Here is a 15,000-nt window from a genome sequence, read left to right as displayed (position 1 = left end):
GCCACTTTTGGGTAGGTATACATAGTCAACGAAATGTTCTTTCCTCGATTACCTCATAGTAGCGCTCAACGTCCACGATGTTGAGAGACTTGTTGGCCCAGTCTCTGTTGAGTTCCTGCTCCTCTCTCTCGTTGAGCCAAATGAGTTCTTGAGTGGCTGCTTGAAGGAAGTCTAGAAGGCTGTGTAAGTCGGAGACGCGCTTATTACTAAGGGAAAGCAACTCGGCATAGATCTTTCGAAGTTGGGAAAGAAGGTTGATGTAGACCTGCTGTTCCTCACCGCTAAAGTTATTCTACGAAAAAGAAAAAAAGGCGTTACAAATATAAGAAAAATGTCTTTTACACAAAAATTTGAAACACTCTTCGTATAATAAATACTAATGGCTTACGTCATTTCATACACCTGGGACATCAGAATTAATTCATAAAAGCATAAAGTCATGTTTACAAAAACTCGATTTCATACAACCGAGTCCAATGTTCACATATACTACGCTGGGACTTTGCTTCGGTCCAAAATAAACAAAACATGCGGTGCCGCATCTGAACTTGGCTTTTGCATAAAATAAAAAGTAGAAGAGTCATTGAAAGATGATGAATCAGAACCAAGAAAGAGACGGGGAGTATTGACTGAAACCCACCTCGGCTTGAGCACACTGGTCAACATTGGTGTGGAACTGATGGATGATCTTGTGCTCCTTCTGGTGACTCTCGTACTCCTTCTCCACAGCTGCAAGGTCATTGCCGTATTCGCTGTCATTCAACTTTTTCTGAAAAGGGAAATGACGCAATGTGTCAATAAGACCTGAGACCACAAGAACCTGAAGATATTTGCGCCTGTGTGCAAATATTCTTAGGTAAATAATGTACCAAACGATTTTTTTTCTAATTTAACACAAGTTTCAGTATCATTCTAACCTAAAACGATGCAAACTAAGAAGTTGTTTTTCTTACTGTTTGCGCCGAATGACAATAATTACACTTCCCATTTGAAAAAGGATATTTACATAATACTAATGACTGAAATGAGTTATAAAAATGCAGCAAATTTAACTCTCGAGATTTTTGACAGAAGTACAAGTAAGTCATTTTACATTTTCACTCAGCTCAAGTTAAAGGTTCCTCTGCATGCATGACCCTAGAAGGCGAAATCATCTTCACAAAAATGTATTTCTGCTGCAGTAGTCATGCACAGCCAAGGTCCCCGAACTCACCAACTTATCTTTGCACCAGTTGATGCATTCCTGCAGGAATCTGAAGTGTTCGTTCGTTTCGACAAGTCGAGATTCGGAGACGACGATTCGCTTGGTCGTGGTGTAGGATTCTTGCTGCGTAAATGATCTGTTGTTCAACACGATCAAGAGGCGGTTCTCGAAAAGCGTCCTCACGCTTACATAACGCTCCTCTAATTTCACAACCCTGAAGAGACAAACACATACGTAATGTCAACAAAGTACGACTAGCAATCTATTACCTCCGTATAAAGCACCATTTTATTTTCGTAACAAGCTGAACAAACCGTCTGAGACGGGAAAAATACGAGAGAGAGAGAGAGAGAGAGAGAGAGAGAGAGAGAGAGAGAGAGAGAGAGAGAGAATCAATACCTCTTGTGGAGAATGGGGGCTTCGTGGTAGTGCCCATCCCGGAGAACCTTGACATCCGAGTGGAGGGTCTTGATGGTATCCTCACACTGAGCCAACTCTCCGTCCAGGGCATCACAGTTTCGTTTGGCATCCATTGGGTGAAGCCTTTCGACCCTCCTGGCTTCGTCTTCAATGCGGATTTCGACCTCCTCCAAAGTCACTTCGGTCTGCTTGATTTCTCGGTGAACCTTCTCAGCCAGGCGTTGCAGGCGGTCGGCACTGGAATGGAACGGCAAATCAAAATAACATAACTTATAAATATGATATATATGAATATGAAACTCAATGATCAACAGGAAACCCCTTCACCTCAGTTCGGATTTTACATTGCCATTTCACTAGAGGGTCAAGTCATACAAGCCCTCTAGAATTCGCAAGTGTTTTTAGGTGAACTCACCCGGACAGGGAATCGTGGAGGGCGTCGTCCCTCTCCTGGAAGAGAGACATGAGTTTGTTCCATTCAGAATCGACGTTGTTGTAATGGAGTTCTGGGGCGAGTTCGTCTTCTAAAAAGCCGCTGCCGTCAAGCAGTTTCTGAATATCACGGTAAAGTCTTTGACAGGTGTTCTTGTCTCTCAATCTGGGTGGAACTTCTTCCTGTCTGAATCTGCAAACGAAACCAATCATAACCACATATTGCAAGCGTATAAAATAAACAGGATCTGATGACTGATAAACCATTTTGCGTCCTCACATATTAATTCAAGTAGCCTCATAATGGCTGCCAAGTACCAAAATACACTTAATAATAATAATAATAATAATAATAATAATAATAATAATAATAATAATAATATCATCTGGACTCACCTTGTGCTTTCTTGGGCCATTCTTTTGAGTTCGATGGTGTTAGAGGGGAAATTCCTGTCTTTCATGATGGTGATGTATTCACGAATCCAGTGCAACAGAGTGGTGGCCATTTCCCGGTATTCTTCGAGTTTGCGCTGGGCTTCCTGCGCACAAAATATTTCATGTTTACAGCACTGATCAAACTTGATCATTCATTTATTTTTTAATAACAAAGCAATTGGATGGTTGCTTGGTATTGGAGGCTGAAGCTCATAACACAAACTGTCAAGGGCATTCAACGCTATATAAAAACAAGGAAATGAAAGTATTTTGCATTACTCATGCTGAAATGAAACCCTGACTTACAATATTAAAGAGTGGATGAATAGAAGGTGGCTCTGGGAAAATTTCATAAAGCTGCGAAACGTACGTAATCAACGACTTCTCGTCTGGTTCTGGGGTATCTACGTCTGCAACACACAAGAAGAAAAATTCGTCAGTTGAGATAACAATAATCAAGAAGCCTATCTCTAATCACCCAAAATATTGCGACAGTAAACGGAATTCAAGTGGCTAATTCAATTTCCTTTCACTTTTAAAATGTTCTCTCTTGATATAAATACGGTAAGGCAAAATTCGCCATAGCTGAACCCCGGCCCCCCCCCCTCCAACAAAAAAATACAATGATGGTAACATTTACTAAAAAAATTCCCCATAGTTCACACAGTGCCCCCGTAAATAAATGTGGCAGGATAAAGACCACATCGTTTCGGTTTTTTTTTCCAAGGAATCTTAAGGGATCCTCTTCAACTTCAAGGCGGAACAGGGCAGGTGTGAGACAACTTTTCGCATACTGTTATCTTTGCCAATTAGGTAGAGCAGTTAGTCATTGGAAGTACCCTGCAATGTTTCTCTCCTCCCAAAAATTTTTAAACTCAGGATGAGAACGAAGTTTGATATCGGTAAAAGACTTCTGTATAAAAATTTGAAGAAGTTGCATCAAACATAATTTTGAGGCTAGACTATTCCACAACTCAAGTGATAACTTGATTGAAACAAAGAATTGGAAATGTAAAGTATTTTAACTTCTCGTGACTAGCCATGGTTATCACTAATACATGACTTTCCATTTTCCACGACCATGACGCAATCTGTGCATCTAAGAATTCCCATCAAAACAGTATAGCATCAACACAAAATGTTATTACACATCCAATTAGTGTTATTGATACGAATATCTGGAGAGGAGCAGCAGGCTCGAACAATATTATCCAAAACGAGTGAATGTCAAAACTGAAGATGTCACCAACATCTCAGGTTTTGTTTTTCTCTTCATTTTATTGCTAACGCACCAATATCTTCTCTGGTTTTTCCCTTTTCGTCATATTATTCCTAATAAGCCTCATCGGCATGCCCCTGTTCCTTTTCCAATCTGCAACGTCATCACATAGTTTCTCGTTGGACGAGTGGGTTACGTGGAATCAGAGGAATTTATTTCTGTTGAGATAATGTGGTTCGCCTCCCACAATAAGCTGTAGGTCCCGTTGCTAGGTAACCAGTCGATTCTTAGCCTCGTAAAAATAATTTCCAATCCTTCGGGCCAGCCCTGGGAGAGCTGTTAATCAGCTCAGTGGTCTGGTTAAGCTAAGATATACTTAAGTTCACCACATGAAAGTTATAGACTATAAATCTCGAAAATTTACTATAATAATAGAACTGTAATTTACAAGTCAGAAACCTGTCCTCTTTGGATCCATCCACCAACAAATCACGCAGAAGCCATTTCAAGAATCCGGCTGCTTTTGAGAGTATGACGTAAAACGTAACGTAACGAATAAAGAGACAGAGACTCAGCGGCGTCCCTCAGCACCTCATTTATGATCAGTGGCTTTGGGTGGGGAGTAAACTGCGAGATGGATCTAGATAAGCCGTCCAGACAGGAAGGCTTCCAAAACAGACTTCAACAACACGTCTACTACTCAAATTATGATGATCAATGCAAATGAAGAGACCTCATGCTACCACCGAGAACAATTCAAATGATAAACAATCAGCACCAAGAGTGTGACTGAGATTTCAACCTCACGCGCGAGCGTACACCCATCACACACACACACGTACATACATGCATTTCATATATATATATATATATATATATATATATATATATATATATATATATATATAATATATATATATATATATATATAAATATATTATATATATATATATGACTATTTATCACATCACCGTGACATAATTTGAATAAATTATAATAGCAGCGTGAAGTCCATACAATAAACAGACATCTTCCCTTCCCCGACTGCATGACTGCATGCAGTATTTACAACGTATATCATGTTTACCGTTTTATATATATTATATATAATAATCTCCGATCAAAATGCAAGTCACAAAGCGATTTTTTTTCGGAATTCATAATTGTGAGACCCGTCGAAAACCACATAAACACGATCCTAGGACCCACACTATCTCATTCAGCATCCCCATATCCAAAAGAGGACCACAAAAACTGGCCCTGGGTCATCAACCACTTAATATGGAGGTGGAGTGAAAGTTGTCATTCTCCTTTTATTCTGTTTCCCCTGCTGTGGCTTCATGACCATTGACGCCTTGTTTGACGATGGTGCCACACGAACAGAGCAGTGCAAGCTGAGGTCTTTTCTCTTCTACAGTTGACAACTCTCATGAAGTTCCCCTTTCGAAGGCGCTACACACCGCTTGAAACACCGTACTACTTCAGCAGTTCAAATGAAGAAGCCTCCGTTTTTTCAGAGAATCAGGTAACACGAAAAGGGATCAGGTGTTAAACAGATGCAGAGAGGTCCAAGGGAAAGCGAAAGTGTCTCCCATATTGAAGCCACACGATAATAAAAGTCAGGAATCCACCTTTTATGCAGTGCTCCCCAGGACCTCCCAACATGACCCGAAACATTATCCCGTAACAAGGAAAGCCAGTCACGTCACAATGCCACCAAAAGGGTTGATGTGACCTTTTTAACAGCGATACTTTATAAATGCCCTCTATTTGCGACTATAAAATCTATCTGCGATAAACCGAAGTCAAAATTCAAAATTCCCTACTACAACAATACTCTCTTTTTTATGTCCGAGATGAAAATCACCGAAAGGACTTTGCCTCTCATCGCCTCCTGTCACCTTGCATAAGCCGAACCCTTATTTCTTTCTTTCTTTCACATTTTCTTCTCCACATAAGATAAGCAAGGTTTCAAAAACAAACTTTGCTACTGCTTCCTCGTAAATTCCTAACCAATGCAATTTGAATCGTTAGCATTGCTTATTAAATTCAACATAAATAAATAACGGATCTAATTTCAAAATAATGATATCAAATCTTCCCCAGACACCTTTAGTGGATAACAGATTACATAATGAACACGTCGCGGGTAGAGGAATAGCATCCTGCTACCGAATGCAAATCCCCCCCGGCAAGTGCGCTGTCAAAAGCACAACAGTCAACTAATGTCCCCATAGAGGCGTCTCGCTCTTTCACCGCCTACCTACTTCTGTAAGCAATGAACCGCCCTTACCCTCTCGCCCACCTCACGACTCCCCAAGATACCCCCTCTCATCTTCCCCCTACCTCCAACTCCCATTTACCTTTACAAGTTGTCTGAGACACTCGCGCACGTACAGGTGTCACATTGAAGCACGATTACCCAAAAACCATTTTAGCTAAAATGCTGACGAGAGCTTCAGCTGTACTTTTTTCCAAAAAACAGCTCACTACTGGAAATTCAAAACAATCGACAACTTTGCTCAGGATGCAATCAAGCAAAGGATGCATCGCTGTTCCTCCCCATCAGTATTCATGATGCAATCTCCAACAGTGTACCAGCTACCTGACAACGTCCTTCGGAGAACTCCTGATAATAAAAGTAAATACAAGGCACCGCTCTTCTGACCATTTTCTAACGCTGAGCTCTTGGGAAGACGACTGCGCATACTTAATGCAGACATTCATATATATATATATATATATATATATATATATATATATATATATATATATATATATATATGATATATATATATATATCTATACTGTATATATATTATATATAGAGTATATATATATATAGATAGATTATATATATTATATATATAATGTGTACATACAAACATACACGCAATAAGCTACAAATGTCCTTTAGTATCCAATTCGCTTTACCTCGGAATTAATATATTTTCATATATGTTAACAGAAGGGTAGAGCGAATTGGATATTAAAGGACATTTGTAGCTCAATGAATGTATAAGAATCATGGTGATGTGATAAAAATACACATACATATATACACATATACCGTAAATTATAATGATAATACAACAACTTACTACTCCTCTCACGAAATTAGTAGTCATAATTAGTTCAATTAATATAACATATGTCATAGGAGAAATTAAAATCTTTCCTTCAATTTATTCTGTGTTTAATCCATGTGCTATTTCAGCACAGAAACTAATTACTTGTGTACCTCAAGTTTCAAGGCTTCATCCACAGTGTCTCAGGTACGAATATCTTTTCTACAATATCTCAATGCACCAGCATTTCTTTATGCATTTCCGCTCATAAGGCTCGAGCCTAAAATACCTTTAACTTCCACATAACACAGAGGCCTAATTACAACAGAAGAAAGAGAACGAAGTTAAAAGTATAAAATGGGGAGTAAAACCACACAGGTTACACAACACCTGGGCGGAATTGTCTGATGTGGTAGAGAGAAAAAAGGGAACAGAAACTCCTCCTTGAAGGTGCTATCGAGTATGTGTGTGGGAGGATTGCGTAGGTTTGGGCGTAGGCCTCGACCCGTATTCCTTCTGGCTCGACCGTGTAGTCCATCACAACCACAGCTTCATACCTATCCTGCAACACTGACGTCCTACAGATTGCACGTTAAATACACTCTCTGTTCCTTCTATATTGAAACATATCCTCACAATATGATTTTCTTTCTCGGGATATTGTTGCTCACTGAGTGAAGGGCACAACAAACCAAGACAGCAACAGACCCTCAGCGTTCATGACGTCTGTGCATTTTGTATAAGAAACTCACTGCAATGAGATGGCAAACTAAACTGAATATACCTTTTCTGTTTTACCACGTCGACAAGTTGTTTTGGTATGCTGCCACACTTTTCTGCATTTTCATCTTTTGATTGCATATATATACATGAATAACTTGATCACGAAGTATATAATACGTGATGCTATGTATAAATAAAGGCTTTTTGCCACGAAGGAAAAAATGAAAACGCGAGATAGCCAAGTACTTTCGGTCCTGTTCGGATCCTTTACTCAGTAAAGGGTCCGAACAGGACCGAAAGTACTTGGCTATCTCGCTTTTTCATTTTTTCCTTCGTGGCAAAAAACCATTATTTATATATATATACATATATGCTTAAAAAATCACAGTAGATGCACGTGACTTCATAAATAAGCGAATACCACGGGAAATGATAGACAGGAATCCAGCGCTTTCGTCTTTATTCAGACATCGTCAAGGAGCTCCTTGACGATGTCTGAATAAAGACGAAAGCGCTTGGATTCCTGTCTATCATTTCCCGGTGGTATTCGCTTATATACATTATATATATATATATATATATATATATAATATATATATATATATATATATATATAATATATATTATCATAAATAAATAAATAAATATATATATATATATATACGCATGAGCACCCTATTCAAATGTATTTTTAACTTGTTCTATGTGAAAGTATTTACATAATATAATAGTATATATATATATATATATATATATATATATATATATATATATATATATATATATATATATATATATATATATATATATATATATATATATATCATATTATTTACACACGCATGAGCACCCTATTCAAATGTATTTTTAATTTGTTACATGTGAACTGTATTTACATAAATTAATATTATATTAATATATATATACGTCTAAATCTTAAATATAATAATATATATAATATATATATATAAATATATATATATATGTATGTATGTTAATTATATACACACACATGCATGAGCACCCTATTCAAAGGTGTTTTTAACTGTTCAATGTGAACGCATTTACATAACAGTCTACTAGTTTACAAAGAGCATTTACTAGAAGAGAGAAAAAATGAAAATAGGAGCTAAGTTTTCAAGACAAACTGAAGAGAGACACAAATGAAAAGGAGGTGAACTGAGAGTCCTTCAAGCCCTTCAAAAGATCCTTCATACCTTCAGGGTCGAGAAGTCGTGTGACTCCGGTACTCGCAGCTCCATGATGTGGAAAGCAGTTTCCAGTCGTTCTCTTGGGTTTCTTTGACGGAGGCCTCGCCAGTCCACCAAGTCGGGTCTGGGCAAGGATAATCAACACAGAGGCGTTAACAACATTTTAAAAAGTATGTTAAGTAATCATGGGGACATATTAGATAAAAAAAAAAAACATAAGACATAATTTTCTGAAATAAAAAAATCTATATCTTGTGTAGAATATAATACGTGACACAATTCTTACTGAGCATTAATGCCAGTCGTCACGGCATAAACATTTGGCGACAGTGTTCTTATACCAAACTGATCAACTGGAACTATAAATGATTCAATGATGGGCGAAATTAAAGAAACAATAAAAGTAAAAAGGCCTTACGAGTACTTTAGTCTTTAACCAATGCCTGGAACATATGCACAAATTAACGATCGTGAATTTTAATCATATGTAACTGGCCTGGAACTTGAGGTGAATCTTACTTATAATACAAAAAGTATACTTTGAAAATGAATACTTTAAATCTTCCAGCAGACTGATAAAGAATAAGGCAATGACATCAGCCGAATGCATCAGTTGTAATCAATTCTTTAATGAAAGGCCTCCTGTAAAAATAATATCCTTAACGTTACACATTTTATCCGCTTAATATAATGCTTAAATGATATGAACTTACTTAAGGACAAAAGCACTTACAACACATGAAAGTGCACAGATCTCACCACAACATGACAGCAAACACCACACTACAGATCCCGTATGACAACACAAAACCCCGTAACAGAGGGAAGCCAGAAACCTCAAACCCAGCGTGTCGTGCAAATACAATCATGCCAACATGCGGGACCTAAGGTGTGGCGACCTTGCGCCTCACTCATGGCACAACGGTTGGGTCGCGGGACTCGTGGGGGTACTGGGAGGAGGGGCTTTGGATTTGCCCTCGAGAATAATTAAGAGGAGATAAACTGGAGGAGGGATGACTTCACACTTGTCAGGACACTACTACCCTCAAGACCTTCTCTTGCTCTCTCTTACACACACACACACATAAATATATATATATATATATATATATATATATATAATATATATATATATATATATATATATATATATAATATAATATATATATATATATATATAATATGGTCTTCGTCATGCCATCCCATGACAAAGTTCAGCATTTGTAGCAAGCTAATCATTTTGCATAAGAGGGTGATATATATATATATATATATATATATATACTATATATATATATATATAATATATATATATACATTAAAAAGATAAACAGGAATTTGTTTTATGACGGGAAACATCAACAGTACCCTCTTCATATGAATGTTTTACTAATTACAAATACTGAACTTTATCATGGGATGGCTTGACAAAAGACCATATTTCCTGGATGAGATCTGTCCACAGCCAAGCAGTCGAGGGCCTTCAATTTTAAGTCTTCCTCAAAGCTGTATTACGTAATGTAATGATTCCTTAAAGGCAGCATCAGATCTCAAAGTCCATTCGTTCGCCTAAAAGCATGGAACAACTCCCAACTTATGGGGTAGCGCTGCATCACAGTTTTAATATGAATGACATCTATATGAGTGTCTGAAGCTTGAGGCAGCCCTTACAGTTGTGAGAGAGAGAGAGAGAGAGAGAGAGAGAGAGAGAGAGAGAGAGAGAGAGAGAGAGAGAGAGAGAGAGAGAGAGAGAGAGTCTTTTTCCTAATTTCCACTCTCTTTAGATTAAATGATTCGTGTCGGTTTTTTAATTTTTCCATCATCGTCATACCATTACATCCTCCAGTAAATGAAAAATTTCAAGCTTAACTAAATAGTTTATAGTCCAACGTCAACATAAACTTGGCGTTCAGGAAATTTGACTGAATTCATTTTACACGAGAATGTCAACTACTCACACTTTTCTAAAATACCTAAGGCTAAATAATCTTTTGAAAAATATAACAGTGGGACCTAGACATGCGCACCACATACTTTCCCTAGACACAATCCTAGAAAAAAAAAAAAAAAAAAATGAAAATCACTACTTCACATACCTCCGGTCTAATGACTAGGGAACCTCTAAAGACTTCTAACCGAACTAACACCATTCGCATAAATATGATTTTTAATGTCCCAGCACAAATGTAACTAATAATGTCGAAGCTTTGGAAATAGCTTGGCTAACTTGAAACCTTCAGGTACAGTACAAGGGTGAAGCAAGATAGACTTTTCCAAAAAGAAGCAGAAGCCAGGCAAGTGGAACTTGAGTAACCACAAATATAAACTCATGTCACGCTAAAACTACCCTTCATCATCACCACCATCATCATCATTATTATCACAGTCACACTACATTAGCGGAATGAGATCGGGAGAGATCTAAACCGAGAGAGAGAGAGAGAGAGAGAGAGAGAGAGAGAGAGAGAGAGAGAGAGAGAGGAACAAAGTTTCATTTACACAGTTGCCCACCACAACCTTTACTATCAGAGACTGAAATGGACAAGACACTATAGTTTAGCCTCCCAATCAATTATTTATGATGATGATGCCACCCCACGGAAGCAAAATCTAAGCCATTAGGACCGAAGGACCAGACTCCCAAAAATCCCCACTCAGTTGTCACGGCTGAAAAGTGCACTGTAAGCTATTCAAACTAAACAGCAACAAACAATATGGACGAAGGGAGGGGAAAAGGAAGGAGTAGTAGTATCTGCTTTTAACAAGGCCCAAGGAAAAGGGGATGATGACGGGAGGGGAAGGGAGGGGAATGTCGTGGGGACTTTTGGGGTATGAAAACAAACTTACGGATCGGGTTTGGAAGCCCTGTCTTGGACAGTACCCGTGCCAGTTCGTGATGTACTTCGACTTTGGATGACTTCGCTGGAGGAGGAACAACAACAACAGATGATGTCAATTACTCTTCTCTACACTGCGTCTGTACTTTCTGACTGTCTGTGACATCACGCCAGAAGGATTACGCATTCTAAGAGTTACAGTCGTAACAGCAATACCAAAATTGTCAGAAGTAGCGAACAAGCAAGAGTGGATGGTATCAAAGCGAACATTTTGGTGAACGAACCTGCAAGGCACTCGACCAGCGAATGTATTACAGAGAACGCCAGGCAACAGTTCTGAATGACCGGTGACTGGATTAGAAATGGCTATTTCAAGAGTATGTAAAAAATGAACATGCTTTCATCCTCATCAAACGTTAATGCACAAGCTAAAGCAAAATCAGTATGGTTTAATCTGCAGCAAATTATAAAATGCTTTTAGTTTTATTCTTTATTCTAATGCACAGTTTTGCGCCTATACAATGAACTGGTTCAAGTTGAAGAAGAGAAACATAAATAAGAATCAGCGTTAATTTCTCTAAAGGTTTAGACATTGGAAGGAACTTTTGGACTTCATATACATAGTTGTAGCAGAGGAATGACATGCAAGCCTTGGATCCTTTCAACATATAAAAGCAAGACAAAAATTAGGCGAAGTCATCCATCAATGTGAGGGAACCAGTGTAATATAAAGGAGGAGGAAAATCCAACACAATATTTCAATTATATATATATATATAATATATATATATATATATATACATATATATCTACTATATACAGTCTGAATAACATAAATTGGAAATACTACACCGAGGCTAAAAAAAAAAAGGTGTCTTCTCACAGACCGTTCTGCAATGGCAGATGAATCAACTAGATTCCAGCCTGTAAGAACCTTCGCATAATTTATGTACATCTTTCAAGGAGAAGAGTTAATACGAAATTAAATAAATAAATGATACCGTATTCCTCTTTGGACTATTAAGGACCAAACAAAAGAAGGAAAATGTGTATATTGACGAATACCTTTAAAACTGCAAAAACAACAGAGAACAATTAAATCATTCTAACTAGATAAGAACCAAATGATAAGAAAGGGGAAAAAAATGATCAAAATGCTCATGAGCTGACAGGAAGAGGTAACCACTGGAAGAGAGACATTGCTGAAGGGAAACCGGCGGGGAAGACTCACTCACTCACTCACTCACTCACTCTCTCACTCACCTGTTCCTGTGAATGATGGCGACGAAGGCGAGGGCCGTCCCTCCAAGAGGTGGTGAAATTCTTGACATCACGCCGGGGTACTTGTGGGTGGTCAGGCGGGCCCATCTCAGGAGAGCCTCCTTGGCTGTGAGGTTATCCGACTGACCAACCATGATGTCGGAAATCTGCAGGAAGATAAAGGGGAGGGAATGAGAACATCGATCGGATTATTAGTCCTTTTCTCTTCCAAAGGCAAAACAATTCGCCACTAGCAGGAAAGCAGGTAGAGTTGCCTCTATTACCTGAATTATTCGATTTCCAAAATACACTTAAGAGTACACATTTTTCTCTTATCATTTACTATATATATATATATATATATATATATATATATAGATATATATATATATATGTATCTATATATCTACATATATATATATATATATATATATATATATATATCTATATCTATATATCATATACATATATATATATATATATATATATATATATATATATATATATATATATATATATATATATATATATATACACACACACTATTATAAACAACGCGTCGGGCAAAAATATATAATTTAAGTGGTGATATATTTTTAGATATCTTTGAAACTACACAAACAATTTCTGTAAGCAGACAAGTACATAAGTTCGTGTCAAAAGTCTTAGTCTTCAACAAAGAAAACAACTGTGAAATCATAATGAACAAGACGCAAAAAGAAAAAAAAATACGAAGCATTTCAGTCAGTCGAGAACGTTTCGCTCATGACGCCCCAGAGGGGTCAGAGGTCAAGAAGTGACTCAGAAAGCCAGGTTCGTTAACCTCATTCGGCTATTTTCCGGTTCTGTCTTGACAAACGCTTTGAACCTTTCCCAAAAAGGAAATCACCAATAAAACACAAGCAATCGAGTATCCACCCCAGCACGAAACAGTTCAAAATATACAAGGACTATCAAAACTTCGAAATCTTGAGGAAAAACCTATAATGCTTCGGATTTCTGATGGAGGCTCTTTTAATATGGACCTCAGTCCAGGAGAAATCAATATGTAATAAATCCCCACCGCCCCGAAAAGGATGTTCGCTGGCAACCATCAAGGATTCATAATTATGGACCATGAAAACGATGTGACGACTGAAAATGTCTTTACGCAAAAAAATAAAGTGAGATCTAGAGAGGTTCTTTGTGGCTCATTCTCCGAACGAATACAAACAGAAGCAAACACATGAGACGGATACGTTGACAACACTAAGGTTATACGGAACAAAGAACTAAGGATTTGGTATTGAATCAGGCGTTTCAAAGATTTCCCAGGAACTACAAAGAACGAAAATGTTCATAAAATGATTTTCAAGTAACCTTCGACATATTCACAATATTTCTTCTTGCAATATTTAATTTTCTCTTCAAGACATTATAAACTATACTACTTGCGATACTAAAATATTTTTGGCTACGCAGCAAGACAGAAAATCTGTCTTAGAGCATATTAAAGGATGTCGACTAAAGGGTGCGTTGGGGGACTTGCTCTATGATAACAAAAGAAACAGACTAACAACCTGCAATTATGACAGTCACCCCTGTCAATAGTTTCTGATATTTCAGTTTGTTGTCAACAAAATCAAGACAATTTCCTTTTCGCTAATATTATTATTATTATCAGTTCATTTACTGAGAAGTCCCGTACATAAAGACAAAATAATACTATTACTGAAGAGAAACGAATGAAGACAATAAAATCGGAAAGAAAAACAATGCCATTTAAGCTATGGCAATCGCAGACAGCACCGGCAGATAAAACGCAACAAATATGTCATCATCATAACCTAAAAACAAGTCATTTATATTTAACCAACTTATATGAACGCAATTCCTTACGTGACATTTTATTTAAGATTACAGTTGAATACGGCATTATGACACGATACGACGAGTAGGTTAACGTTGGAAAACCTTTCAAAACAATACGTTGGCTGGTACGGCGTACTGAATTGCCTATACCAACAGGACGATTGGAACAACGTGTAACGTGACCAGGCTCTGCAGTTTCTGATGCACCGGCTTCAAATGACATGAAAGAATTAGACAACACGAATACAAATACCTTCATTCATCAAAGAAGTATGATGCTGAATATTCGATATCCCACTTATATATAGGCAAATCTGAATAAAAAGCTGAACTTTGATGA

The 15,000-nt window shown here is 37.6% G+C and overlaps 1 protein-coding gene across 1 annotated transcript in view; it reads right to left on the bottom strand.

Annotated features, from left to right (window-relative positions):
- Window positions 1-15,000, bottom strand: part of LOC135222792 (microtubule-actin cross-linking factor 1-like) — a 293,750-nt gene that overhangs the window by 145,492 nt on the left and 133,258 nt on the right. The window contains 11 exon segments of the mRNA XM_064261077.1: window positions 53-292; window positions 641-769; window positions 1,214-1,418; window positions 1,604-1,861; window positions 2,040-2,249; window positions 2,453-2,595; window positions 2,798-2,901; window positions 8,719-8,755; window positions 8,758-8,836; window positions 11,560-11,634; window positions 12,813-12,976. Of these exon segments, the coding sequence (XP_064117147.1) occupies window positions 53-292; window positions 641-769; window positions 1,214-1,418; window positions 1,604-1,861; window positions 2,040-2,249; window positions 2,453-2,595; window positions 2,798-2,901; window positions 8,719-8,755; window positions 8,758-8,836; window positions 11,560-11,634; window positions 12,813-12,976 (1,644 nt within the window).

This window comes from Macrobrachium nipponense, chromosome 8, assembly GCF_015104395.2.
Source record: "Macrobrachium nipponense isolate FS-2020 chromosome 8, ASM1510439v2, whole genome shotgun sequence".
Classification (NCBI taxonomy): Eukaryota; Metazoa; Arthropoda; class Malacostraca; order Decapoda; family Palaemonidae; genus Macrobrachium; species Macrobrachium nipponense.
This window is presented reverse-complemented; position numbering and strand designations above follow the sequence as displayed.